General features: G+C 47.0%; 1 protein-coding gene across 2 annotated transcripts in view; it reads right to left on the minus strand.

The window, feature by feature from the left end:
• LOC124024104 (IQ motif and SEC7 domain-containing protein 1-like) overlaps window positions 1–26,601 on the minus strand; it is a 202,114-nt gene that overhangs the window by 17,653 nt on the left and 157,860 nt on the right. The window contains exons 6-12 of one of the 2 annotated variants that reach the window (XM_046338141.1): window positions 23,783–23,949; window positions 22,626–22,765; window positions 17,848–18,003; window positions 17,548–17,647; window positions 15,067–15,228; window positions 10,579–10,755; window positions 5,178–5,227 (exon numbers count right to left, since the gene is read on the minus strand). In XM_046338141.1, the coding sequence (XP_046194097.1) occupies window positions 5,178–5,227; window positions 10,579–10,755; window positions 15,067–15,228; window positions 17,548–17,647; window positions 17,848–18,003; window positions 22,626–22,765; window positions 23,783–23,949 (952 nt within the window). The remainder of the gene's footprint in view (window positions 1–5,177; window positions 5,228–10,578; window positions 10,756–15,066; window positions 15,229–17,547; window positions 17,648–17,847; window positions 18,004–22,625; window positions 22,766–23,782; window positions 23,950–26,601) is intronic. The other variant, XM_046338142.1, reaches the window with a different exon arrangement.

The following is a 26,601-nucleotide window of genomic DNA, read 5'->3' on the forward strand; positions in this document are numbered from 1 at the left end:
TTCTAACTTTGTAACAGCACTATCAACAAGGCAGGTCCTACAGGCCCTAGTTTCTAACTTTGTAACAGCACTATCAACAAGGCAGGTCCTACAGGCTCTAGTTTCTACCTTCATAACAGCACTATCAACAAGGCAGGTCCTACAGGCCCTAGTTTCTAACTTTGTAACAGCACTATCAACAAGGCAGGTCCTACAGGCTCTAGTTTCTACCTTCATAACAGCACTATCAACAAGGCAGGTCCTACAGGCCCTAGTTTCTAACTTTGTAACAGCACTATCAACAAGGCAGGTCCTACAGGCCCTAGTTTCTACCTTCGTAACAGCACTATCAACAAGGCAGGTCCTACAGGCCCTAGTTTCTAACTTTGTAACAGCACTATCAACAAGGCAGGTCCTACAGGCCCTAGTTTCTAACTTCGTAACAGCACTATCAACAAGGCAGGTCCTACAGGCCCTAGTTTCTACCTTCGTAACAGCACTATCAACAAGGCAGGTCCTACAGGCCCTAGTTTCTACCTTTGTAACAGCACTATCAACAAGGCAGGTCCTACAGGCCCTAGTTTCTAACTTTGTAACAGCACTATCAACAAGGCAGGTCCTACAGGCCCTAGTTTCTAACTTTGTAACAGCACTATCAACAAGGCAGGTCCTACAGGCCCTAGTTTCTAACTTTGTAACAGCACTATCAACAAGGCAGGTCCTACAGGCTCTAGTTTCTAACTTTGTAACAGCACTATCAACAAGGCAGGTCCTACAGGCTCTAGTTTCTAACTTTGTAACAGCACTATCAACAAGGCAGGTCCTACAGGCCCTAGTTTCTAACTTTGCAACAGCACTATCAACAAGGCAGGTCCTACAGGCTCTAGTTTCTACCTTCATAACAGCACTATCAACAAGGCAGGTCCTACAGGCCCTAGTTTCTACCTTCTTAACAACACTATCAACAAGGCAGGTCCTACAGGCCCTAGTTTCTAACTTTGTAACAGCACTATCAACAAGGCAGGTCCTACAGGCCCTAGTTTCTACCTTCGTAACAGCACTATCAACAAGGCAGGTCCTACAGGCCCTAGTTTCTAACTTTGTAACAGCACTATCAACAAGGCAGGTCCTAACGGCCCTAGTTTCTACCTTCGTAACAGCACTATCAACAAGGCAGGTCCTACAGGCCCTAGTTTCTACCTTTGTAACAGCACTATCAACAAGGCAGGTCCTACAGGCCCTAGTTTCTACCTTTGTAACAGCACTATCAACAAGGCAGGTCCTACAGGCCCTAGTTTCTACCTTTGTAACAGCACTATCAACAAGGCAGGTCCTACAGGCCCTAGTTTCTACCTTTGTAACAGCACTATCAACAAGGCAGGTCCTACAGGCCCTAGTTTCTACCTTTGTAACAGCACTATCAACAAGGCAGGTCCTACAGGCCCTAGTTTCTGCCTTCTTAACAACACTATCAACAAGGCAGGTCCTACAGGCCCTAGTTTCTACCTTCGTAACAGCACTATCAACAAGGCAGGTTTACACGTTACACGTTTTTTAACCAAAAATTAAAAGAGCACCCCCTATCTCGAAGAAGTTAAAGCAAAAATCTTTGTCCAGTTCGAGGTAAGTGATCACTGTTCTGATGTCCAGAAGCTATTTTCGGTCATAATTAAAATTTAGTTATTAAAATTAACACGGAAATAACAAAACTAACAAAGAGAAAGGACCAAAAACAGTTCTGGCTGGTGCAGACACACAACAGAAAACAATCACCCACCAAACACAATAGAAAACAGGCTCCCTAAATATGGTTCTCAATCAGGGACAACGATTGACAGCTGCCTCTGAGAACCATATCAGGCCAAACACAGAAATAGCAAATCATAGAAAAACGAACACAGACAACCCACCCAACTCACACCCTGACCATACTAAAACAAAGACATAACAAAAGAACGAAGGTCAGAACGTGACAGTAACAGCAACATTATGTACACAATGAGTTACTATCAATGCAAACAAAAACTAAGGAAATAGCACAGGTGACTAGGAGCCAGTAAAATAACACTCAGGATTCCTCCTCTCAGTTTTAACTGGGACATGTCTGTCGACATCTAAGGCACGCATGTCATGATGTGCTCGATGGAACTTTACTTTAAATGAAACATCTGGGATTGATCAACGATATCGTCATATTGCTGAAAATAGATGAATAACATCTCATGAAATCTCATCTTGTTGCTGACCAATAGGATCTATCATTGCTGCTCTGTCCTGACCTATAGACTGTAGAGTTGCTGCTCTGTAGCTCAGTAGAGGATTTAGGCTCAGGTAGAGGAGAGTATAGAGGGTTGGAGAGGAAGAGGTTTTCTTGGTGCACAGTGTCACACCTGTCTCAGTTGAACAGGTTTTATTGGTGCACAGTGTCACAACTGTCTCAGTTGAACAGGTTTTCTTGGTGCACAGTGTCACACCTGTCTCAGTTGAACAGGTTTTCTTGGTGCACAGTGTCACACCTGTCTCAGTTGAACAGGTTTTCTTGGTGCACAGTGTCACACCTGTCTCAGTTGAACAGGTTTTCTTGGTGCACAGTGTCACAACTGTCTCAGTTGAACAGGTTTTCTTGGTGCACAGTGTCACACCTGTCTCAGTTGAACAGGTTTTCTTGGTGCACAGTGTCACACCTGTCTCAGTTGAACAGGTTTTCTTGGTGCACAGTGTCACAACTGTCTCAGTTGAACAGGTTTTCTTGGTGCACAGTGTCACACCTGTCTCAGTTGAACAGGTTTTCTTGGTGCACAGTGTCACACCTGTCTCAGTTGAACAGGTTTTCTTGGTGCACAGTGTCACAACGGTCTCAGTTGAACAGGTTTTCTTGGTGCACAGTGTCACACCTGTCTCAGTTGAACAGGTTTTCTTGGTGCACAGTGTCACACCTGTCTCAGTTGAACAGGTTTTCTTGGTGCACAGTGTCACACCTGTCTCAGTTGAACAGGTTTTCTTGGTGCACAGTGTCACAACTGTCTCAGTTGAACAGGTTTTCTTGGTGCACAGTGTCACAACTGTCTCAGTTGAACAAACAGCAGAAAGAAAACGACAACAAAATAAACTAAACAACCAGAAACAGACTAACAAGAGATCAATGATCAGAGTAACTGTGCGGTATAGTAATTAGCTATATTAGTCTATCATTCTGGCAGAATGAACATGAAACAGAATAACAAGCAGGCCAAGCATGCAGCAGGTGGTATCCCGATCCTCCCCTCCACTCCTGAAGACAACCAGGGTGAAGAAGAGGTTGAGCCCAGCCACTGAGAACAGCACAAGTAAGAAACAAAAGATACAGGAACATAGAAAACAGGAAATAGAAAACAGAAAACATAGGAAATAGAAAACAGAGGGAACAGGGTGCAGGAACAGGGAACAGGGTGCAGGAACAGGGAACAGGGTGCAGGAACAGGGTGCAGGAACAGGGAACAGGGTGCAGGAACAGGGAACAGGGTGCAGGAACAGGGTGCAGGAACAGGGAACAGGGTGCAGGAACAGGGTGCAGGAACAGGGTGCAGGAACAGGGAACAGGGTGCAGGAACAGGGTGCAGGAACAGGGAACAGGGTGCAGGAACAGGGTGCAGGAACAGGGTGCAGGAACAGGGAACAGGGTGCAGGAACAGGGAACAGGGTGCAGGAACAGGGTGCAGGAACAGGGTGCAGGAACAGGGAACAGGGTGCAGGAACAGGGTGCAGGAACAGGGAACAGGGTGCAGGAACAGGGTGCAGGAACAGGGTGCAGGAACAGGGAACAGGGTGCAGGAACAGGGAACAGGGTGCAGGAACAGGGAACAGGGTGCAGGAACAGGGAACAGGGTGCAGGAACAGGGAACAGGGTGCAGGAACAGGGTGCAGGAACAGGGTGCAGGAACAGGGTGCAGGGTGCAGGAACAGGGAACAGGGTGCAGGAACAGGGTGAAGGAACAGGGTGCAGGAACAGGGAACAGGGTGGAGGAACAGGGAACAGGGTGCAGGAACAGGGAACAGGGTGCAGGAACAGGGAACAGGGTGCAGGAACAGGGAACAGGGAACAGGGTGCAGGAACAGGGAACAGGGTGAAGGAACAGGGTGCAGGAACAGGGAACAGGGTGAAGGAACAGGGAACAGGGTGCAGGAACAGGGAACAGGGTGCAGGAACAGGGAACAGGGTGCAGGAACAGGGTGCAGGGTGCAGGAACAGGGAACAGGGTGCAGGAACAGGGAACAGGGTGCAGGAACAGGGTGCAGGAACAGGGAACAGGGTGAAGGAACAGGGAACAGGGTGCGGAAACAGAGACCAGGGGCCTGAAACAGAGACCAGGGTGCGGAAACAGGGAACAGGATGCAGGAACAGGGTGCAGGAACAAGGAACAGGGTGCAGGAACAGGGAACAGGGTGCAGGAACAGGGAACAGGGTGAAGGAACAGGGTGCAGGAACAGGGAACAGGGTGCAGGAACAGGGAACAGGGTGCAGGAACAGGGTGCAGGAACAGGGAACAGGGTGAAGGAACAGGGTGCAGGAACAGGGAACAGGGTGCAGGAACAGGGAACAGGGTGAAGGAACAGGGTGCAGGAACAGGGAACAGGGTGCAGGAACAGGGAACAGGGTGAAGGAACAGGGTGCAGGAACAGGGAACAGGGTGAAGGAACAGGGTGCAGGAACAGGGTGCAGGAACAGGGAACAGGGTGCAGGAACAGGGAACAGGGCGCAGGAACAGGGAACAGGGCCCCAGGAACAGGGAACAGGGCGCAGGAACAGGGCGCAGGGACAGGGAACAGGGCGCAGGGACAGGGAACAGGGCGCGGAAACAGAGACCAGGGTGCGGAAACAGAGACCAGGGTGCGGAAACAGAGACCAGGGTGCGGAAACAGAGACCAGGGTGCGGAAACAGAGACCAGGGTGCGGAAACAGAGACCAGGGTGCGGAAACAGAGACCAGGGTGCGGAAACAGAGACCAGGGTGCGGAAACAGAGACCAGGGTGCGGAAACAGAGACCAGGGTGCGGAAACAGAGACCAGGGTGCGGAAACAGGGAACAGGATCAGGGAACGGGGTGCAGGAACAGAGAACAGGGTGTTGTGTGATCAAAGTGCATCATCACAGAGCGATACATAAATACAGCGAGAAGCCAGTGACATGCAGTAGAGTGCGATTAATGTCTTCCTACTTACTTCAGTATTGCTGTCTAGTGATCCTGCACTGCTGCGGCGCTCACGCTTACCTGAGCAGGACAGGACAGGCAATAGCAGAGGTTAGACAACCAACCAACATACCTGGCATACAGGAACTATCTGACTTACAGCAGGACAACCAATCAACACACCTAGCATACAAGTACAGGCTGCTAGGGTTCCTTACTGGTTAATCTACACTACATATACAAAAGTACGTGGACACCCCTTAAAATTTGTGGAGTTGACTTTTCAGCCACACCCTTTGCTGACAAATGTATAGAATCGAGCACACAGCCATGCAATCTCCATAGACAAACATTTGCAGTAGAATGGCCTTTCTGAAGAGCTCAGTGACTTTCAACGTGGCACCGTCATAGGATGCCACCTTTCCAACAAGTCAGTTCATCACATTTCTGCCCTGCTAGAGCTGCCCCAGTCAACTGTAAGTTGTTATTTTGAAGTAGAAACGTCTAGTAGCAACAATGACACGACCGTGAAGTGGTAGTCCACACAAGCTCACAGAACGGGACAGCTGAGTGCTGAAGTGCTTAAAAATAGTCTGTCCTCAGTTGCAACACTCACTACGAGTTCCAAATTGCTCTGGAAGCAACGTCAGCACAATAACTGTTTGTCGGGAGCTTCATTAAATGGGTTTCCATGGACGCAGCCACATACACACACAAGGCTAAGATCACCATACGCAATACCAAGTGCTGGCTGGAGCTGTAAAGCTCGCCGCCATTGGACTCTGGAGTGATGAATCACGCTTCACCATCTGGCAGTCCGACAGACGAATTTGGGTTTGGCAGATACCGGGTGAACGCTACCTGCCCCAATGCATAGTGTCAATTGTAAAGTTTGATGGAGGAGGAAAATTGGTCTCGGGCTGTTTTTCATGGTTCGGGCTAGTCCCCTTAGTTCCAGTGAAGGGAAATATTAACTCTACAGCATACAATGACAATCTAGACAATCCTGTGCTTCCAACTTTGTAGCAACAGTTTGGGGAAGGCCCTTTCCTGTTTCAGCATGACAATGACACCATGCAAAAAGCGAGGTCCATTCAGAAGTGGTTTGTCAAGATTGGTGTGGAAGAACTTGACTGGCCTGCACAGAGCCCTGATCTCAACTCCATCGAACATCTAGGGATGAATTGGAACCCTGACTGCGAGCCAGGCCTAATCGCCAAACATCAATGCCCGACCTCACTAATGCTCTTGTGGCTGAATGGAAGCAAGTCCCTGCAGCAATGTTCCAACATCTAGTGGAAAGCCTTCCCAGAAGAGTGGAGGCTGTTATAAACTCAGCAAAAACAGAAATGTCCCTATTTCAGGACCTGGTCTTTCAAAGATAATTCATAAAATCCAAATAACCACACAGCTCTTCATTGTAAATGGTTTAAACACTGTTTCCCATTTTTGTTCAATGAACCATAAACAACTAATGAACATGCACCTGTGGAACGGTCGTTAAGACACTAACAGCTTACAGACGGTAGGCAAAGAAGAGAGGATGGACAGCTGATCATCCTCACAGTGGCAGACCACGTGTAACAACACCTGCACAGGATCGGTACATCCGAACATCACACCTACGGGACAGGTACAGGTTGGCAACAACAACTACCCGAGTTACACCAGGAATGCACAATCTCTCCATCAGTGCTCAGACTGTCCCTAATAGGCTGAGAGAGGCTGGACTGAGGGCTTGTAGGCATGTTGTAAGGCAGGTCCTCACCAGACATCACCGGCAACAACGTCACCTATGGGCACAAACCCACCATCGCTGGACCAGACAGGACTGGCAAAAACTGCTATTCACTGACACGTCGGTATCGTCGAAGGAATGAGCGTTACACCGAGTCCTGTACTCTGGAGCGGGATCAATTTGGAGATGGAGGGTCCGTCATGGTCTGGGGCGGTGTGTCACAGCATCATCATCGGACTGAGCTTGTTGTCATTGCAGGCAATCTCAAAGCTGTTCGTTACAGGGCAGACATCCTCCTCCCTCATGTGCTACCCTTCCTGCAGGCTCATCCTGATATGACCCTCCAGCATGACAACAGGGTGCGTGATTTCCTGCAAGACAGGAATGTCAGTATTCTGCCATGGCCAGCAAAGAGCCCGGATCTCAATCCCATTGAGGACTTCTGGGAACTGTTGGATCAGAGGGTGAGAGCTTGGGCCATTCCCCCCAGAAATGTCCGGGAACCTGCAGGTGCCTTGGTGGAAGAGTGGGGTAACATCTCACAGCAAGAACTGGCAAATCTAGTGCAGTCCATAAGGAGGAGATGCACTGCAGTACTTAATGCAGCTGGTGGCCACACCAGATACTGACTGTTACTTTTGATTTGACATCCTTTGTTCAGGGACATATTTTTCCATTCCTGTTAGTCACATGTCTGTGGAACATGTTCAGTTTATGTCTCAGTTGTTGAATCTTGTTATGTTCATACAAATATTTACACTTGTTAAGTTTGCTGAAAATAAACGCAGTTGACAGTGAGAGGACATTTATTATTTTGCTGAGTTTAGCAGCAAAGGGGGGACCAGCTCCATATTAATGCTCATGACTTTGGAATGAGATGTTTGACCAGCAGGTGTCCACATACACTACATGACCAAAAGTATCATCCTTACTACAAAGCTGTAGGTCTGTATTATAGGTTTTGGTTTTTGTATTTATGTTTTGAATTTGGACATTAGCACATAGGGCTCGTTAGCACATAGGGCTCGTTAGCACATAGGGCTCGTTAGCACATAGGGCTCGTTAGCACATAGGGCTCGTTAGCACATAGGGCTCGTTAGCACACTAGGTTTTTTGATGTTGTCAGTGACCACTAGCTAGAACCAGTCTCATGGAGGGGTGGGGGTCACAGGAGAGACAGAAAGGAAGATAGCACGGAAGAGAGAGAGAGCAGTCTACAGTAAAACACTGGTACATCTCTAGTACGCTACCACAGCACTACACTAAATAGATACTACGGAGCAACTGAGATTTGGAGATGAACTGAGAATAAAAGTGACTCCTGATAAGTTTGGCCAACCCATTACCACAACCCATCCCAAACCAGAACCAGAGAAGTAAAGGTTAAGAGATTGAACATGTCAGAAGGGCTTAGGCTGCGGAATTGAGGAACTGAAGTGTGATGTAGACAGAGGGCTGTAGTTCAGCTAACTGTTTCAGGTCATGTGTCTAGTGTGCAGAGAGAACAGGTGATGTGTGCAGAGAGAACAGGCGATGTGTGTAGAGAGAACAGGTGATGTGGGCAGAGAGAACAGGTGATGTGTGTAGAGAGAACAGGTGATGTGTGCAGAGAGAACAGGTGATGTGTGCAGAGAGAACAGGTTGTTGTGTCTAGTGTGCAGAGAGAACAGGTGATGTGGGTAGAGAGAACAGGTGATGTAAGCAGAGAGAACAGGTGATGTGGGCAGAGAGAACAGGTGATGTGGACAGAGAGAACAGGTGATGTGGGCAGAGAGAACAGGTGATGTGGACAGAGAGAACAGGTGATGTGGGCAGAGAGAACAGGTGATGTGTGCAGAGAGAACAGGTGATGTGGGTAGAGAGAACAGGTGATGTAAGCAGAGAGAACAGGTGATGTGGGCAGAGAGAACAGGTGATGTGGACAGAGAGAACAGGTGATGTGGACAGAGAGAACAGGTGATGTGGACAGAGAGAACAGGTGATGTGTCTAGTGTGTAGAGAGAACAGGTGATGTGTGTAGAGAGAACAGGTGATGTGTCTAGTGGGCAGAGAGAACAGGTGATGTGTGTAGAGAGAACAGGTGATGTGGGCAGAGAGAACAGGTGATGTGGGCAGAGAGAACAGGTGATGTGGGCAGAGAGAACAGGTGATGTGGGCAGAGAGAACAGGTGATGTGGGCAGAGAGAACAGGTGATGTGGGCAGAGAGAACAGGTGATGTGGGCAGAGAGAACAGGTGATGTGGGCAGAGAGAACAGGTGATGTGTGCAGAGAGAACAGGTGATGTGGGCAGAGAGAACAGGTGATGTGGGCAGAGAGAACAGGTGATGTGGGCAGAGAGAACAGGTGATGTGGGCAGAGAGAACAGGTGATGTGGGCAGAGAGAACAGGTGATGTGGGCAGAGAGAACAGGTGATGTGGGCAGAGAGAACAGGTGATGTGTGCAGAGAGAACAGGTGATGTGTGCAGAGAGAACAGGTGATGTGGGCAGAGAGAACAGGTGATGTGTGCAGAGAGAACAGGTGATGTGGGCAGAGAGAACAGGTGATGTGTGCAGAGAGAACAGGTGATGTGTCTAGTGGGCAGAGAGAACAGGTGATGTGGGCAGAGAGAACAGGTGATGTGGGCAGAGAGAACAGGTGATGTGGGCAGAGAGAACAGGTGATGTGTCTAGTGTGTAGAGAGAACAGGTGATGTGTGTAGAGAGAACAGGTGATGTGTGTAGAGAGAACAGGTGATGTGTGTAGAGAGAACAGGTGATGTGGACAGAGAGAACAGGTGATGTGGACAGAGAGAACAGGTGATGTGTGTAGAGAGAACAGGTGATGTGGACAGAGAGAACAGGTGATGTGGACAGAGAGAACAGGTGATGTGTGTAGAGAGAACAGGTGATGTGGACAGAGAGAACAGGCGATGTGTGTAGAGAGAACAGGTGATGTGTGTAGAGAGAACAGGTGATGTGGACAGAGAGAACAGGTGATGTGGACAGAGAGAACAGGTGATGTGGGCAGAGAGAACAGGTGATGTGGGCAGAGAGAACAGGCGATGTGGGCAGAGAGAACAGGCGATGTGGGCAGAGAGAACAGGCGATGTGTGCAGAGAGAACAGGTGATGTGTGTAGAGAGAACAGGTGATGTGGACAGAGAGAACAGGTGATGTGGGCAGAGAGAACAGGTGATGTGGGCAGAGAGAACAGGTGATGTGTGTGTAGTGGCAACTTTCTAAAGTCTTTATCTGGATTAACAATAGAACATTAAGTAACGTTCCAGCTAACAGGCTGAGTACATTAGTCAACACGTCCATCTGTCTCTAGGCCACACTGAGACCCTAGTTGCACACAGAGACACCATGTTAAACTGAGACTCAGACTGTGCTTCACCTAACCATTCACCTATAGTACAGCCACTACTGGCCCAGAGGAGGTGATATTCTCTTCATTTCATAACTGAGTAATCACATCTAGTGAAGTGAGTATCATACCAGCAGCTACTGCCTAGAGAGGAGACTACAGAGCTCTACTTAATGTCACAGGGCACTACACTACACATACGAGTGACATAGGATACATCTGAAATTGCACACTTTTCCCTATATAGTAATGCACTACCTTTGGTCCAATGAGGGGAATAGGGTGCTATTTTGTATGTAGCCTTAAACACAGAACACGAGGCAGGCTGGTGACCTCTAACCCCTCACCTGCATCTGAGAGGTCTCGTAGCGAGCTGCTGAGGGCACTCCTCTTTAGCCCCTCCCCCATGGCGTAGTTGTCATCAAGGCTCCCTCGACCCAATTGGCCGTTCCCAGAGTCCTTCTTCAGCCCCGAGCTCTGTGATAGACTGGGAAGGACCACGCCCTTCTGCTTCTCTAACTCCGCTAGAAGGGTACGCAGAGTCAGGTTAGATTACAGCTCTGGGGCCTGTCAGTCAGCCTTGAGCTCTGTGATGGGACGGACCACGCCCTTTATGCTTCTCCAGTTTTATTACAGTGATATAATCAAAGGAGCTTTTGAATCAATTAACGTTAACTTATATAATCAAAGGAGCTTCTGAATCAATTAACGTTAATTTATATAATCAAAGGAGCTTTTGAATCAATTAACGTTAATTTATATAATCAAAGGAGCTTTTGAATCAATTAACGTTAACTTATATAATCAAATGAGCTCCTGAATTAATTAACGTTAACTTATATAATCAAATGAGCTCCTGAATCAATTAACGTTAATTTATATAATCAAAGGAGCTTTTGAATCAATTAACGCTAACTTATATAATCAAATGAGCTCCTGAATCAATTGACGTTAACTTGTATAATCTATTTATTAGGATCTCCATTAGCCGCTGCATAAGCATCTGCTACTCTTCCTGGGTCCACATGAAACATGATAAAATACATAGTACAGAACATTATTAGTCAAGGACTGAAATACATACATTTAAAAATATCACAAAGCCTAGAAATCAGTACATACATACAATATCTAGGTCTAATACATAGTAGAGTGCAAACTACAATACAACATAGATAAAATGTCTGTGTCTCTTCACATTCCCCTTTGTGCAGTAAGGTGTTCTTTTATCTGGTTTTATTTCCAGTTTGAGTTTTCTGGGTTGACAGAGATTTCCATGTAGTCATGGCTCTATTTAAAACAATGGGTTTCCCAGCCTTTGTTCTAGACATGGGGGGACTGTGAAGAGACCTCTGGTTTCATGTCTTGTGTTGTACTGATTAGTGTCCGGACTGTGAAGAGACCTCTGGTTGCATGTCTTGTGTTGTACTGATTAGTGTCCGGACTGTGAAGAGACCTCTGGTTGCATGTCTTGTGTTGTACCAATGGGTGTCCGGACTGTGTGTGAACTGCTTGAACAGACAGTTTGGTACCTTCAACACCTCAATATCTCGCACAAATCAAATTGTATTTGTCACATGTGCCGAATACAAAAGGCGTAGTAGAGTAGACCTACAGTGAACTGCTTACTTACAAGTTCAGTGAAAAATAGAAAATAAAAGTAACAAATAATTAAACGGCAGCAGTAAAATAAGTAGCGAGGCTTTATACAGGGGGTACTGGTACAGAGTCAATGTGGAGGCTTTATACAGGGGTACTGGTACAGAGTCAATGTGCGGGGGTACTAGTTAGTCGAGGTAATTTGTACACTTAGGTAGAGTTAAAGTGACTATGCATTGATAATAACAGAGAGTAGCAGCAGGGTAGTATGGGGGGCAATGCAAATAGTCTGGGTAGTCATTTGATTAGCTGTTCAGGAGTCTTATGGCTTGGGGGTAGAAGCTGTTCAGGAGTCATATGGCTTGAGGGTGGAAGCTGTTCAGGAGTCTGATGGCTTGGGGGTAGAAGCTGTTCAGCAGTCTGATGGCTTGAGGGTAGAAGCTGTTCAGCAGTCATATGGCTTGAGGGTGGAAGCTGTTCAGGAGTCTTATGGCTTGGGGGTAGAAGCTGTTCAGGAGTCTTATGACTTGGGGGGTAGAAGCTGTTCAGGAGTCTTATGGCTTGGGGGTAGAAGCTGTTCAGGAGTCTTATGGATTGGTGGTAGAAGCTGTTCAGGAGTCTAATGACTTGGGGGTAGAAGCTGTTCAGGAGTCTTATGGCTTGGGGGGTAGAAGCTGTTCAGCAGTCTAATGGCTTGGGGGGTAGAAGCTGTTCAGCAGTCTAATGACTTGGGGGAAGAATCTGTTCAGGAGTCTTATGGCTTGGGGGTAGAAGCTGTTCAGCAGTCTGATGGCTTGGGGGTAGAAGCTGTTCAGGAGTCTTATGGCTTGGGGGTAGAAGCTGTTCAGCAGTCTGATGGCTTGGGGGTAGAAGCTGTTGCCTTGCGGTAGCAGACAGAACAGGCTATGACTAGGGTGGCTGGAGTCTGACAATTCTTTGGGCCGTCCTCTGACACCGCCTGGTATAAAGGTCCTGGATGGCAGGAAGCTTGGCCCTGGTGATGTACTGGGCCGTCCTCTGACACCGCCTGGTATGGAGGTCCTGGATGGCAGGAAGCTTGGCCCTGGTGATGTACTGGGCCGTCCTCTGACACCGCCTGGTATGGAGGTCCTGGATGGCAGGAAGCTTGGCCCTGGTGATGTACTGGGCCGTACGTACTATCCTCTGTAGTGCCTTGCATTCGGAGTAGCAGCAGTGTAAAAAAGGGGTCCGGGTAGCATTTCGATTAGCTGTTTAGGAGTCTTATGGCTTCGGGGTAGAATATGTTAAGAAGTCTTTTGGACCTCGATGGCAGGAAGCTTGGCCCCAGTGATGTTTTATTCCAGCCATTCTTGAGGTTTAGTTCAAATCATATCAACTTTCATTGATCACATACCCATACAGTGGCTTGCGAAAGTATTCACCCTGCTTGGCATTTTGTTGCCTTACAACCTGGAATTAAAATGGATTTTGGGGGGGGTTGTATCATTTGATTTACGCAACATGCCTACCACTTTGAAGATGCAAAATATTTTTTATTGTGAAACAAACGAGAAATAAGACAAAAACAACTGAAAACTTAAGTGTACATAACTATTCCCCCTCTACAAAGTCAATACTTTGTAGAGCCACCATTTGCAGCAATTACAGCTGCAAGTCTTGGAGTATGTCTCTATAAGCTTGGCACATCTATCCACTGGGATGTTTGCCCATTCTTCAAGGCAAAACTCCTCCAACTCCTTCAAGCTGGATGGGTTCCGCTGGTGTACAGCAATCTTTAAGTCATACCACAGATTCTCAATTGGATTGAGGTCTGGACTTTGACTAGGCCATTCCAAGATATTTAAATGTTTCCCCTTAAACCACTCAAGTGTTGCTTTAGCAGTAAGCGTAGGGTCATTGTCCTGCTGGAAGGTGAACCTCCGCCCCACAAATCACAAATCTCTGGACGACTGAAACAGATTTCCATCAAGAATTTCCCTGTATTTAGTGCCATCCATCATTCCTTAAATTCTTACCAGTTTCCTAGTCCCTGCCGATGGAAAAACATCCCCACAGCATGATGTTTCACTGTGGGAATGTTGTTCTCAGGGTGATGAGAGGTGTTAGGGTGATGAGAGGTGTTGGGTTTGTCCCAGACATAGCGTTTTCCTTGATGGTCAAAAAGCTCTATTTTAGACTTCCATATGTTTGGGGAGTCTCTCACATGCCTTTTGGTGAACACCAAACATGCTTGCTTATCTTTAACGTTTCTGAGGGTCTTAGGAAGGGAGTAGCAAAATGGAGTTGTGATCTGATTTGCCAAAGCGAGGGCAGGTAGCAGTGATCTAGGGTTTTCCTTAAGGGAGTAAAGTCGAACTTCGAATGCTTCGAAAGCTTTTTCCTCAAATTTGCTTTGTTAAAATCCCCAGCTACAAAAAAGGTGGCCTCAAGATATGTGGTTTCCAGTTTGCATGAAGTCCAATGTAGTTCTTTGAGTGCCATTGTGGTATTAGCTTGAGGGGGAATAGACACAGCTGTGACTATAAACGAAGAGGCTTGTCTTGGGAGGTAATACAGTCAGCATTTGATTGAGGTATTCTAGGTCAGGTGAACAAAATAACTTGAGTTTCTGTATGTTATCACAATCACACCATGTATAGTTAATCATGAAACATACATCCCCGCATCCCCACATTCCTGGAGAGTTCTTTATTCCTGTCTGTGCGATGTACTGAGAACCCAGATGGCTGTATGGATGGGGAGAGTATATCCCGAGAGAGCCATGTTTCTGTGAAACAGAGTATGTTACAGTCCCTGATGTCTCTCTGGAAGGAGATCCTTGACTGAGCTCATCTACTTTATTGTGCAGAGACTGAACATTAGCTAGTAATAAAATGGGAAGCGGTGGATGGTGTGCCCACCTCCTGAGTCAGACTAGCAGTCCACTCAGAAAACCTCTTCTCTGCCAGCGGCGTCTTGAAACAGCCTCTGGGAAAAGTTCAATTGCCCTGGAGGGTACGAACAAAGGATCCAATTGGGGAAAGTCCTGGTCATACTGCTGATGAGTTACCATCGCTCTGATATCCAAACGTTATTTCTGGCTGTATGTAATAACACAAAAAACGCTAATAATGCAAGCAATAACACACACAAAAAACTAAATACTGCAAAGTTGCTTAGGAGCTGGAAGCAGAGCTGTCATGTCTGTCAGCACCATGTTACTTATTTATTTTCAGCAGTGTTGAGGTTCAAACCTAGGTATTTCCATTACTCACACTCTATGCGGTATTTCTCCATCTCCTGGACCTCTGCAATGGATTCTCTCAGGTCGTCAGTGAACTTCTTCCTGTCCTGAGGGTTGGGAGCGTTGAAGTTGATTAAAAGCTTGACATCCGCTCGGGGAACCGCCGATGTTAACCGCACACCGTTAGGATAGTCTAGGAGGGATGAAATCAGAAGAAAAATAACATTTAACCCGAAAGTAGGTTGCAGCAACAGAGGGTTTAATAATAGTTTCAGATTCATAGGGCAGCACCAGAGGTTTAATAATAGTTTCAGATTCATAGAGCAGCACCAGAGGGTGTAATAATAGTTTCAGATTCATAGAGCAGCACCAGAGGGTGTAATAATAGTTTCAGATTCATAGAGCAGCACCAGAGGGTGTAATAATAGTTTCAGATTCATAGAGCAGCACCAGAGGGTGTAATAATAGTTTCAGATTCATAGGGCAGCACCAGAGGGTGTAATAATAGTTTCAGCTTCATAGAGCAGCACCAGAGGGTGTAATAATAGTTTCAGATTCATAGAGCAGCCCAAGAGGGTGTAATAACAGTTTCAGATTCATAGAGCAGCACCAGAGGGTGTAATAATAGTTTCAGATTCATAGAGCAGCACCAGAGGGTGTAATAATAGTTTCAGCTTCATAGAGCAGCACCAGAGGGTGTAATAATAGTTTCAGATTCATAGAGCAGCACCAGAGGGTGTAATAATAGTTTCAGATTCATAGAGCAGCACCAGAGGGTGTAATAATAGTTTCAGATTCATAGAGCAGCACCAGAGGGTGTAATAATAGTTTCAGATTCATAGAGCAGCACCAGAGGGTGTAATAATAGTTTCAGATTCATAGGGCAGCACCAGAGGGTGTAATAATAGTTTCAGCTTCATAGAGCAGCACCAGAGGGTGTAATAATAGTTTCAGATTCATAGAGCAGCCCAAGAGGGTGTAATAACAGTTTCAGATTCATAGAGCAGCACCAGAGGGTGTAATAATAGTTTCAGATTCATAGGGCAGCACCAGAGGGTGTAATAATAGTTTCAGCTTCATAGAGCAGCACCAGAGGGTGTAATAATAGTTTCAGATGCATAGAGCAGCACCAGAGGGTGTAATAATAGTTTCAGATTCATAGAGCAGCACCAGAGGGTGTAATAATAGTTTCAGATTCATAGAGCAGCACCAGAGGGTGTAATAATAGTTTCAGATTCATAGGGCAGCACCAGAGGGTGTAATAATAGTTTCAGCTTCATAGAGCAGCACCAGAGGGTGTAATAATAGTTTCAGATTCATAGAGCAGCCCAAGAGGGTGTAATAACAGTTTCAGATTCATAGGGCAGCACCAGAGGGTGTAATAATAGTTTCAGCTTCATAGAGCAGCACCAGAGGGTGTAATAATAGTTTCAGATTCATAGAGCAGCACCAGAGGGTGTAATAATAGTTTCAGCTTCATAGAGCAGCACCAGAGGGTGTAATAATAGTTTCAGATTCATAGAGCAGCACCAGAGGGTGTAATAATAGTTTCAGATTCATAGGGCAGCACCAGAGGTTTAAAATAGTTTCAGCTTCATAGGGCAGCACCAGAGGTTTAAAATAGATTCAGATTCATAGGGCAGCACCAGAGGTTTAAAATAGATTCAGATTCATAGGGCAGCACCAGAGGGTGTAATAATAGTTTCAGATTCATAGGGCAGCACCAGAGGGTGTAATAATAGTTTCAGCTTCATAGAGCAGCACCAGAGGGTGTAATAATAGTTTCAGATGCATAGAGCAGCACCAGAGGGTGTAATAATAGTTTCAGATTCATAGAGCAGCACCAGAGGGTGTAATAATAGTTTCAGATTCATAGAGCAGCACCAGAGGGTGTAATAATAGTTTCAGATTCATAGGGCAGCACCAGAGGGTGTAATAATAGTTTCAGCTTCATAGAGCAGCACCAGAGGGTGTAATAATAGTTTCAGATTCATAGAGCAGCCCAAGAGGGTGTAATAACAGTTTCAGATTCATAGGGCAGCACCAGAGGGTGTAATAATAGTTTCAGCTTCATAGAGCAGCACCAGAGGGTGTAATAATAGTTTCAGATTCATAGAGCAGCACCAGAGGGTGTAATAATAGTTTCAGCTTCATAGAGCAGCACCAGAGGGTGTAATAATAGTTTCAGATTCATAGAGCAGCACCAGAGGGTGTAATAATAGTTTCAGATTCATAGGGCAGCACCAGAGGTTTAAAATAGTTTCAGCTTCATAGGGCAGCACCAGAGGTTTAAAATAGATTCAGATTCATAGGGCAGCACCAGAGGTTTAAAATAGATTCAGATTCATAGGGCAGCACCAGAGGTTTAATAATAGTTTTCCATACACAGATTAAGCCTGGTCCTGGACTTAAAATCATGCTCAATATAGAATATTAATTGAAAGCAGGCTGAATCTGTACTTAGGACCACCGCCCAGAGGCACACAGAAACATCACAGCAGTAGATACTTACACTGGTTGTCAAACAGCAGCACCTGCATCCCATGAAGGGAGAAGGACTGTCTGAAGCTGTATGTCACACAATTCTTCTTCTTCTGGAAGATCTTTGTCACCTAGTTGGGGAAAAAACATACAGGGACATTCAGGACTCAGTCCGGTCTTGGTCAAAACAGACTAATGTTCCCTCTGTACATCAGAAACAACAACGTGAACACGCTGTGTCCAAAGGACCAGGATTGAAGAGCTTCTCCTAGGTGAGAATGTACTAGAGAAATAACTAGAGCCAGACAGAGTTCAGTTCTACAGTACATACCACCACCAGGTCATTGAAGAGGAAAATCTCTCTCTGGTGCAGACCCAGTTTCTGAGGCTTGTTGGGGTCTGGAACCTCAAACAACCTACAGTAACACACCAGCCTGCGGTGTGGCAGGGACAGAACACAGCCTAGACCATGGTGCAGAGAACCAATCTGCGTTTGGGGGGGAGGGTAAGAAAGAGAGAGAGATCAAGTCATTCTTTGTGACAATACACAGGACTAGAATTTCTCAGCATACAGCTGGAGGCAGTTTGAGCTAAAATAAAACATGTGTGTGTATATATATATACACACACTGCTCAAAAAAATAAAGGGAACACTAAAATAACACATCCTAGATCTGAATGAATGAAAGATTCTTATTAAATACTTTTTTCTTTACATAGTTGAATGTGCTGACAACAAAATCACACATAAATTATCAATGGAAATCAAATTTATCAACCCATGGAGGTCTGGATTTGGAGTCACACTCAAAATTAAAGTGGAAAACCACACTACAGGCTGATCCAACTTTGATGTAATGTCCTTAAAACAAGTCAAAATGAGGCTCAGTAGTGTGTGTGGCCTCCACGTGCCTGTATGACTTCTCTACAACGCCTGGGCATGTTCCTGATGAGGTGGCGGATGGTCTCCTGAGGGATCTCCTCCCAGACCTGGACTAAAGCATCTCGTCTCGGTACCTAATGGCAGTCAGGCTACCTCTGGCGAGCACATGGAGGGCTGTGCGGCCCCCCAAAGAAATGCCACTCCACACCATGACTGACCCACCGCCAAACCGGTCATGCTGGAGGATGTTGCAGGCAGCAGAACGTTCTCCACGGCGTCTCCAGACTGTCACATCTGTCACATGTGCTCAGTGTGAACCTGCTTTCATCAATGAAGAGCACAGGGCGCCAGTGGTGAATTTGCCAGTCTTGGTGTTCTCTGGCAGATGCCAAACGTCCTGCACGGTGTTGGGCTGTAAGCACAACCCCCACCTGTGGACGTCGGGCCCTCATACCACCCTCATGGAGTCTGTTTCTGACCGTTTGAGCAGACACATGCACATTTGTGGCCTGCTGGAGGTCATTTTGCAGGGCGCTGGCAGTGCTCCTCCTGCTCCTCCTTGCACAAAGGCGGAGGTAGCGGTCCTGTTGCTGGGTTGTTGCCCTCCTACGGCCACCTCCACGTCTCCTGATGTACTGGCCTGTCTCCTGGTAGCGCCTCCATGCTCTGGACACTACGCTGACAGACACAGAAAACCTTCTTGCCACAGCTCGCATTGATATGCCATCCTGGATGAGCTGCACTACCTGAGCCACTTGTGGGTTGTAGACTCCGTCTCATGCTACCACTAGAGTGAAAACACCGCCAGCATTCAAAAGTGTCCAAAACATCAGCCAGGAAGCATAGGAACTGAGAAGGGGTCTGTGGTTGCCACCTGCAGAACCACTCCTTTATTGGGGGTGTCTTGCTAATTACCTGTAATTTCCACCTGTTGTCGATTCCATTTGCACAACACCATGTGAAATTTATTGTCAATCAGTGTTGCTTCCTAAGTGGACAGTTTGTGTGATTGACTTGGAGTTACATTGTGTTGTTTAAGTGTTCCCTTAATTTTTTTGAGCAGTGTATATATTATTTTCGTGGTATCCAATTGTTTAGTAGCTACTATCTTGTCTCATCGCTACAACTCCCGTACGGCTCGGGAGAGACAAAGGTTGAAAGCCATGCGTCCTCCGATACACAACCCAACCAAGCCGCAACTGCTTCTTAACACAGCGCATCCAACCTGGAAGCCAGCCGCACCAATGTGTCGGAGGAAACACCCTGCACCTGGCAACCTGCGCCCGTCCCGCCACAGGAGTAGCTGGTGCGCGATGAGACAAGGATATCCATACCGGCCAAACCCTCCGTAACCCGGACGACGCTAGGCCAATTATGCGTCGCCCCACGGACCTCCCGGTCGCGGCCTGTTACAACAGAGCCTGGGCGCGAGTCTCTGGTGGCACAGCTGGCGCTGCAGTACAGCGCCCTTAACCACTGTGCCAACCGGGAGGCCCATGAGCTAAATTTTTATGGAATTGTCTGCAGATCCATGTGAGAGTCTCTCACTCCCCCTAGCGCCACACTGGTTGTCTCAACGTCTGAATGCTCGGCTATGAACTACATTTACTCTTGAGGTGCTGACCTGTTGCACCCTCTATAACCACTGTGGTTATTATTTGCCCCTGCTGGTCATCTATAAACGTTTGAACATCTTGAAGGATGATCTGGCCTTAAGGCTTGTTCCTCTCTAGGTTTCTTCCTAGGTTCCTGCTTTTCTAGGGAGTTACCATCTTTCTGCATAGCTTGCTCTTTGGGTTTTAGGCTGGGTTTCTGTATAGCACATTGTGACAACTACTGATAGAAAAAGGGCTTTATAAATACATTGAGTTGGTAAGTCATAGGGAGTAGAATAGTTGGTCACCGCCGATGCCTTGTCTGGATTTATTTCCATCCCTTTCCTTAGATAATATGTCCAAGGAACTACAGCCGAGTCTAGTACTGACTTTTCCCCCTGCTAGTACTGACTTTCCCCCTTGCTAGTACTGACTTTTCCCCCTGCTAGTACTGACTTTCCCCCTACTAGTACTGACTTTCCCCCTTGCTAGTACTGACTTTTCCCCCTGCTAGTACTGACTTTTCCCCCCTTGCTAGTACTGACTTTTCCCCCTGCTAGTACTGACTTTCCCCCTGCTAGTACTGACTTTCCCCCTACTAGTACTGACTTTCCCCCTTGCTAGTACTGACTTTTCCCCCTTGCTAGTACTGACTTTTCCCCCTTGCTAGTACTGACTTTTCCCCTGCTAGTACTGACTTTCCCCCTGCTAGTACTGACTTTCCCCCTTGCTAGTACTGACTTTTCCCCCTGCTAGTACTGACTTTTCCCCCTTGCTAGTACTGACTTTCCCCCTGCTAGTACTGACTTTCCCCCTTGCTAGTACTGACTTTTCCCCCTGCTCATACTGACTTTTCCCCCTGCTAGTACTGACTATTCCCCCTGCTAGTACTGACTTTTCCCCCTGCTCATACTGACTTTTCCCCCTGCTCATACTGACTTTTCCCCCTGCTAGTACTGACTTTTCCCCCTGCTAGTACTGACTTTCCCCCCTTGCTAGTACTGACTTTCCCCCTTGCTAGTACTGACTTTTCCCCTGCTCATACTGACTTTTCCCCCTGCTCATACTGACTTTTCCCCTACTAGTACTGACTTTTCCCCCTTGCTAGAACTGACTTTTCCCCCTACTAGTACTGACTTTTCCCCCTGCTAGTACTGACTTTTCCCCCTGCTAGTACTGACTTTTCCTCCCTGCTAGTACTGACTTTTCCCCCTCGCTAGTACTGACTTTTCCCCCTACTAGTACTGACTTTTCCCCCTGCTCATACTGACTTTTCCCCCTGCTAGTACTGACTTTTCCCCCTTGCTAGTACTGACTATTCCCCCTGCTAGTACTGACTTTCCCCCTTGCTAGTACTGACTTTTCCCCCTGCTCATACTGACTTTTCCCCCTGCTCATACTGACTTTTCCCCCTACTCGTACTGACTTTTTCCCCCTACTCGTACTGACTTTTCCCCCTACTAGTACTGACTTTTCCCCCTACTAGTACTGACTTTTCCCCCTACTAGTACTGACTTTTCCCCCTACTAGTACTGACTTTTCCCCCTACTAGTACTGACTTTTCCCCCTACTAGTACTGACTTTTCCCCCTACTAGTACTGACTTTTCCCCCTACTAGTACTGACTTTTCCCCCTACTAGTACTGACTTTTCCCCTGCTAGTACTGACTTTTCCCCCTGCTAGTACTGACTTTTCCCCCTACTAGTACTGACATTTCCCCCTACTAGTACTGACTTTTCCCCCTACTAGTACTGACTTTTCCCCCTACTAGTACTGACTTTTCCCCCCTACTAATACTGACTTTTCCCCCTACTAGTACTGACTTTTCCCCCTACTAGTACTGACTTTTCCCCCTGCTAGTACTGACTTTTCCCCCTCGCTAGTACTGACTTTTCCCCCGCTAGTACTGACTTTGCCCCCCACTAGTACTGACTTTTCCCCCTACTAGTACTGACTTTTCCCCCTGCTCATACTGACTTTTCCCCCTGCTAGTACTTACTTTCCCCCTTGCTAGTACTGACTTTTCCCCCTACTAGTACTGACTTTTCCCCCTGCTCATACTGACTTTTCCCCCTACTAGTACTGACTTTTCCCCCTGATAGTACCGACTTTCCCCCTACTAGTACTGACTTTCCCCCTGATAGTACTGACTTTCCCCCTACTAGTACTGACCTCTCCCCCCTTGCTAGTACTGACTTCTCCCCCTGCTAGTACTGGGCGGTTTGTGTCCATGGCAGCATAGGGTTTAAACTCACTGTGACCTATTGAAATGTGTCCATGGCAGCATAGGGTTTAAACTCACTGTGACCTATTGAAATGTGTCCATGGCAGCACAGAGTCTAAACTCACTGTGACCTATTGAAATGTGTCCATAGCAGCATAGGGTTTAAACTCACTGTGACCTATTGAAATGTGTCCATGGCAGCACAGAGTTTAAACTCACTGTGACCTATTGAAATGTGTCCATGGCAGCACAGAGTCTAAACTCACTGTGACCTATTGAAATGTGTCCATGGCAGCACAGAGTCTAAACTCACTGTGACCTATTGAAATGTGTCCATGGCTGCACAGAGTCTAAACTCACTGTGACCTATTGAAATGTGTCCATGGCTGCACAGAGTCTAAACTCACCGGTTTTTTCCCAACAATGAGTTTCTCGACCTTCTGGACCTGAGAGACGTGATCTTCGTTGGTCTTCAGTTCCCTCTTCCTGATCCTCTCATATATACCTGTCAGCATCTCCCGTGGGATGTCCCCTCCATCATCCACACCTGGAGAAATAGTTAATACAATGTTACAACTAACTCTAACCTCTTGTATCTAACCCTATCAACATCTCCAGCTAGAGATACACATACTGTACGTTCACAGTAATATGCACAGAAATACTGTGTTTCCCTTTAGAAAGGTTAGTGAGATTGAGTTTGAATCACTCTGCTTTTCCACTAGTCAAAATCAGATCAATTCGCAACACATACAGTGCATCCAGAAAGTATTCAGACCCTTGACTTTTCCCACATTGTTACGTTACAACCTTATCCTAAAATGTATTAAATAGTTTTTTCCCTCATCAAAATACACACAATACACCATAATGATAAAAAAATATATTTATAGTTATCCAGACCCTTTACTCGGTACATTGTTGAAGCACCTTTGGCAGCAATTACAGCTTTGAGTCTTCCTGGGTATGACGCTACAAGCTTGGCACACCTGTATTTGATTGGCTATGATCGGCTATGAAAAGCCAACTGACATTCACTCCTGAGGTGCTGACCAGTTGCACCCTCTACAACCACTGTGATTATTATTATTGGACCGTGCTGGTCATTTATGAACATTTGAACATCTTGGCCATGTTCGGTTATAATCTCCACCCGGCACAGCCAGAAGAGGACTGGCCACCCCTCAGAGCCTGGTTTCTTCCTAGGTTCTGGCTTTTTTAGGGAGTTTTTCCCAGACACCGTATAAAATGGTCTGAATAGTTAGGTAAATAAGGTATTTCTGTTTTTTAGCAAACATTGTGTGTACTGTGTGTAGTAGATTGACGAGAAAAAAATGCAAGTCAAGAAGTTTGAATACTTTCCAAATGCACTGTATAGTCAGAGATATGTTGTTCTGTTCTGGTTAAAGAAACTCTGCTTTGCTTGAGTTCCACTGCTAAGCCATGACACAATATAAACACCTTCTAGACAGGGACATTCATCAAGCTGTAGTGCATGAACAGGTTCTATTAGACAGAGGTCAGGAGTTAGTTACAGACCCTGACTACCGCAATGGATTTCTACCTCTGAGGTTCTTGACAAAGTCCTCCAGCTTCATCTTCCTCTCTGGCTTGACGTTGGGAGAGTACATGTCTGTGTTGAGGAGGATGATGGCGAATGCCAGGATGAAGATGGTGTCGGGGTTACGGAACTGTCGTACCACCCCGGGGTTACAGATACAGTACCTCTGACTGGAGAGAGAACAACATCCTGTATTATACAGACGCAAATGTAAACCTAACCATAAGATAACAGAACTGACATACCACCCCGGGGTTACAGACACAGTACCTCAAGCTGTCAGAGGGAGAAATAATGAGAGAATGAAAAAGAAAGTCACCGAAAGACAGAGACAGAAAGAGAGAGAGAGTTTGAGTTGTTGGGAACCCACAACACGAACACTCAAACAAACAAAAAACAGAAATGGAAAACAACACTAAACCTTTGGCCCAAATATAAACAGTTTGGGAAGACAAAACCTATAGTGATCATCATGACCAACCTGGGACACTGTATGAGCAGATGTGCCAGAGTTCAGTCTCAGTACAGAATAGACACCCCTCCCCAACAGTAGGATCCAGGTGTGCCAGATGCATGTTGGTGGCTTTAGCTCCATGTATTAACCTCTACGTTGGTGGTTATAGCTCCATGTATTAACCTCTACGTTGGTGGTTATAGCTCCATGTATTAACCTCTATGTTGGTGGTTATAGCTCCATGTATTATCCTTCATTGGAAAGATTGTCAACAGCCTTTTGGGGAGGGACCTGGACCAAACACACCCGCCCATCTTGTCGATTTTACCCATTCCAAGGAAGAAGCATCGGACACTTTTACACATTATGTACATGGCCTTCTTTCCCAGCACCTTGAACTCCCCCAGCTCCGGGGTATGGAAGGAAAGCAGCATCCCCACGTCCTCCTCTAATGCCCCAGCTGCAGCACTAACAATCAGTGCATGGAACACATCATCCAGACCCTCCGTTCACCGATCAGAGTTAGAAGTATCAGTCACATACTGCTGATGAAGTACTGGCAAGGAGTCACAGACCTCAGCTATGACGGATCCCTACTCTTTCTCTCAGCTCCTCCAATTATCTTCTTTTGCTCCACATCAGACGACCCAGCTTGGTACACACCTGAACACATAGCATGGGACTGGATGGCAGTATTATAAAAAAAGAGGCTCTTCAAAAAGCAACATATCTGGTGGCGTGCCGGTCTTACGGGAGATGACAAACTCTCCAAGCCTGCATAACAGACTCATGGAATGGAGTCAAGCCAGACAAATCACCCCCCTCCAGTTTAAGAGGAAAAGGTGCTTGTCTAAGCCCAAACAGCCAGCTCTCCTCATCAAATGGCTGTAATGACCGAGCTAGAACAATCACTGTACAACAGTCTCTGGGCTGCTTGAAGCTGGAAAGCCATGATCCTAGAAGAAATTGCCTACAGCTTTAACCCAATGATGTCCAGACCAGCAGAAATTCACAAGGGTCGTTTGAAGCTCTTGTATCAGGCCCCCCTCAGGCCCCCCGGTGGCTGTAAAATCATAAATCTGTGCCACAGGGTAGGTTATTGGCTACCAGCACCCTTCCCCTATAGGACAGCTGGGGTAGCACCCATTTCCAACGAGACAATCTGGCACACACCTTCTCCACTACACCCTCCTGGTTCTTTTTTGAAAAACATCAGAGCCTAGAAAACCCCCCAAAGTCTTCATCCGATCTCTGCCTCCCTGGTGACCATGGAAAGGACCCTATCTGAAGCTGACCTGGTGACCATGGAGATGACCCTATCTGAAGCTGACCTGGTGCCCGTGGAGGGGACCCTATCTGAAGCTGACCTGGTGACTGTGGAGGGGACCCTATCTGAAGCTGACCTGTTGACCGTGGAGGGGACCCTATCTGAAGCTGACCTGTTGACCGTGGAGGGGACCCTATCTGAAGCTGACCTGTTGACCGTGGAGATGACCCTATCTGAAGCTGACCTGGTGACCGTGGAGATGACCCTATCTGAAGCTGACCTGGTGACCGTGGAGATGACCCTATCTGAAGCTGACCTGGTGACCATGGAGATGACCCTATCTGAAGCTGACCTGGTGACCGTGGAGATGACCCTATCTGAAGCTGACCTGGTGACCGTGGAGAGGACCCTATCTGAAGCAGACCTGGTGACCATGGAGAGGACCGTAACTGAAGCCGACCTGGTGACCATGGAGTGGACCCTATCTGAAGCGGACCTTATCCTGAAGCTGACTTGGTGACTGTGGAGGGGACCCTATCTGAAGCCCTACTGGTTATCGTGAGTGGACGCTATCTAAAGCTGACCTGGTAACCATGAAGTGGACCCTATCTGAAGCTGACCTGGTAACCGTGAAGTGGACCTTATCTGAAGCTGACCTGGTGCCCGTGGAGAAGACCCCATCTGAAGCTAACCGTGGAGCGGACCCTATCTGAAGCTGACCTGGTGACTGTGGAGGGGACCCTATCTGAAGCTGACCTGGTGACTGTGGAGGGGACCCTATCTGAAGCTGACCTGGTAACCGTGAAGTGGACCTTATCTGAAGCTGACCTGGTGCCCGTGGAGAAGACCCCATCTGAAGCTAACCGTGGAGCGGACCCTATCTGAAGCTGACCTGGTGACTGTGGAGGGGACCCTATCTGAAGCTAACCGTGGAGCGGACCCTATCTGAAGCTGACCTGGTGACTGTGGAGCGGACCCTATCTGAAGCTAACCGTGGAGCGGACCCTATCTGAAGCTGACCTGGTGACTGTGGAGCGGACCCTATCTGAAGCTGACCGTGGAGCGGACCCTATCTGAAGCTGACCTGGTGACTGTGGAGGG

Source organism: Oncorhynchus gorbuscha, linkage group LG03 (assembly GCF_021184085.1).
Source record: "Oncorhynchus gorbuscha isolate QuinsamMale2020 ecotype Even-year linkage group LG03, OgorEven_v1.0, whole genome shotgun sequence".
Lineage (NCBI taxonomy): Eukaryota > Metazoa > Chordata > Actinopteri > Salmoniformes > Salmonidae > Oncorhynchus > Oncorhynchus gorbuscha.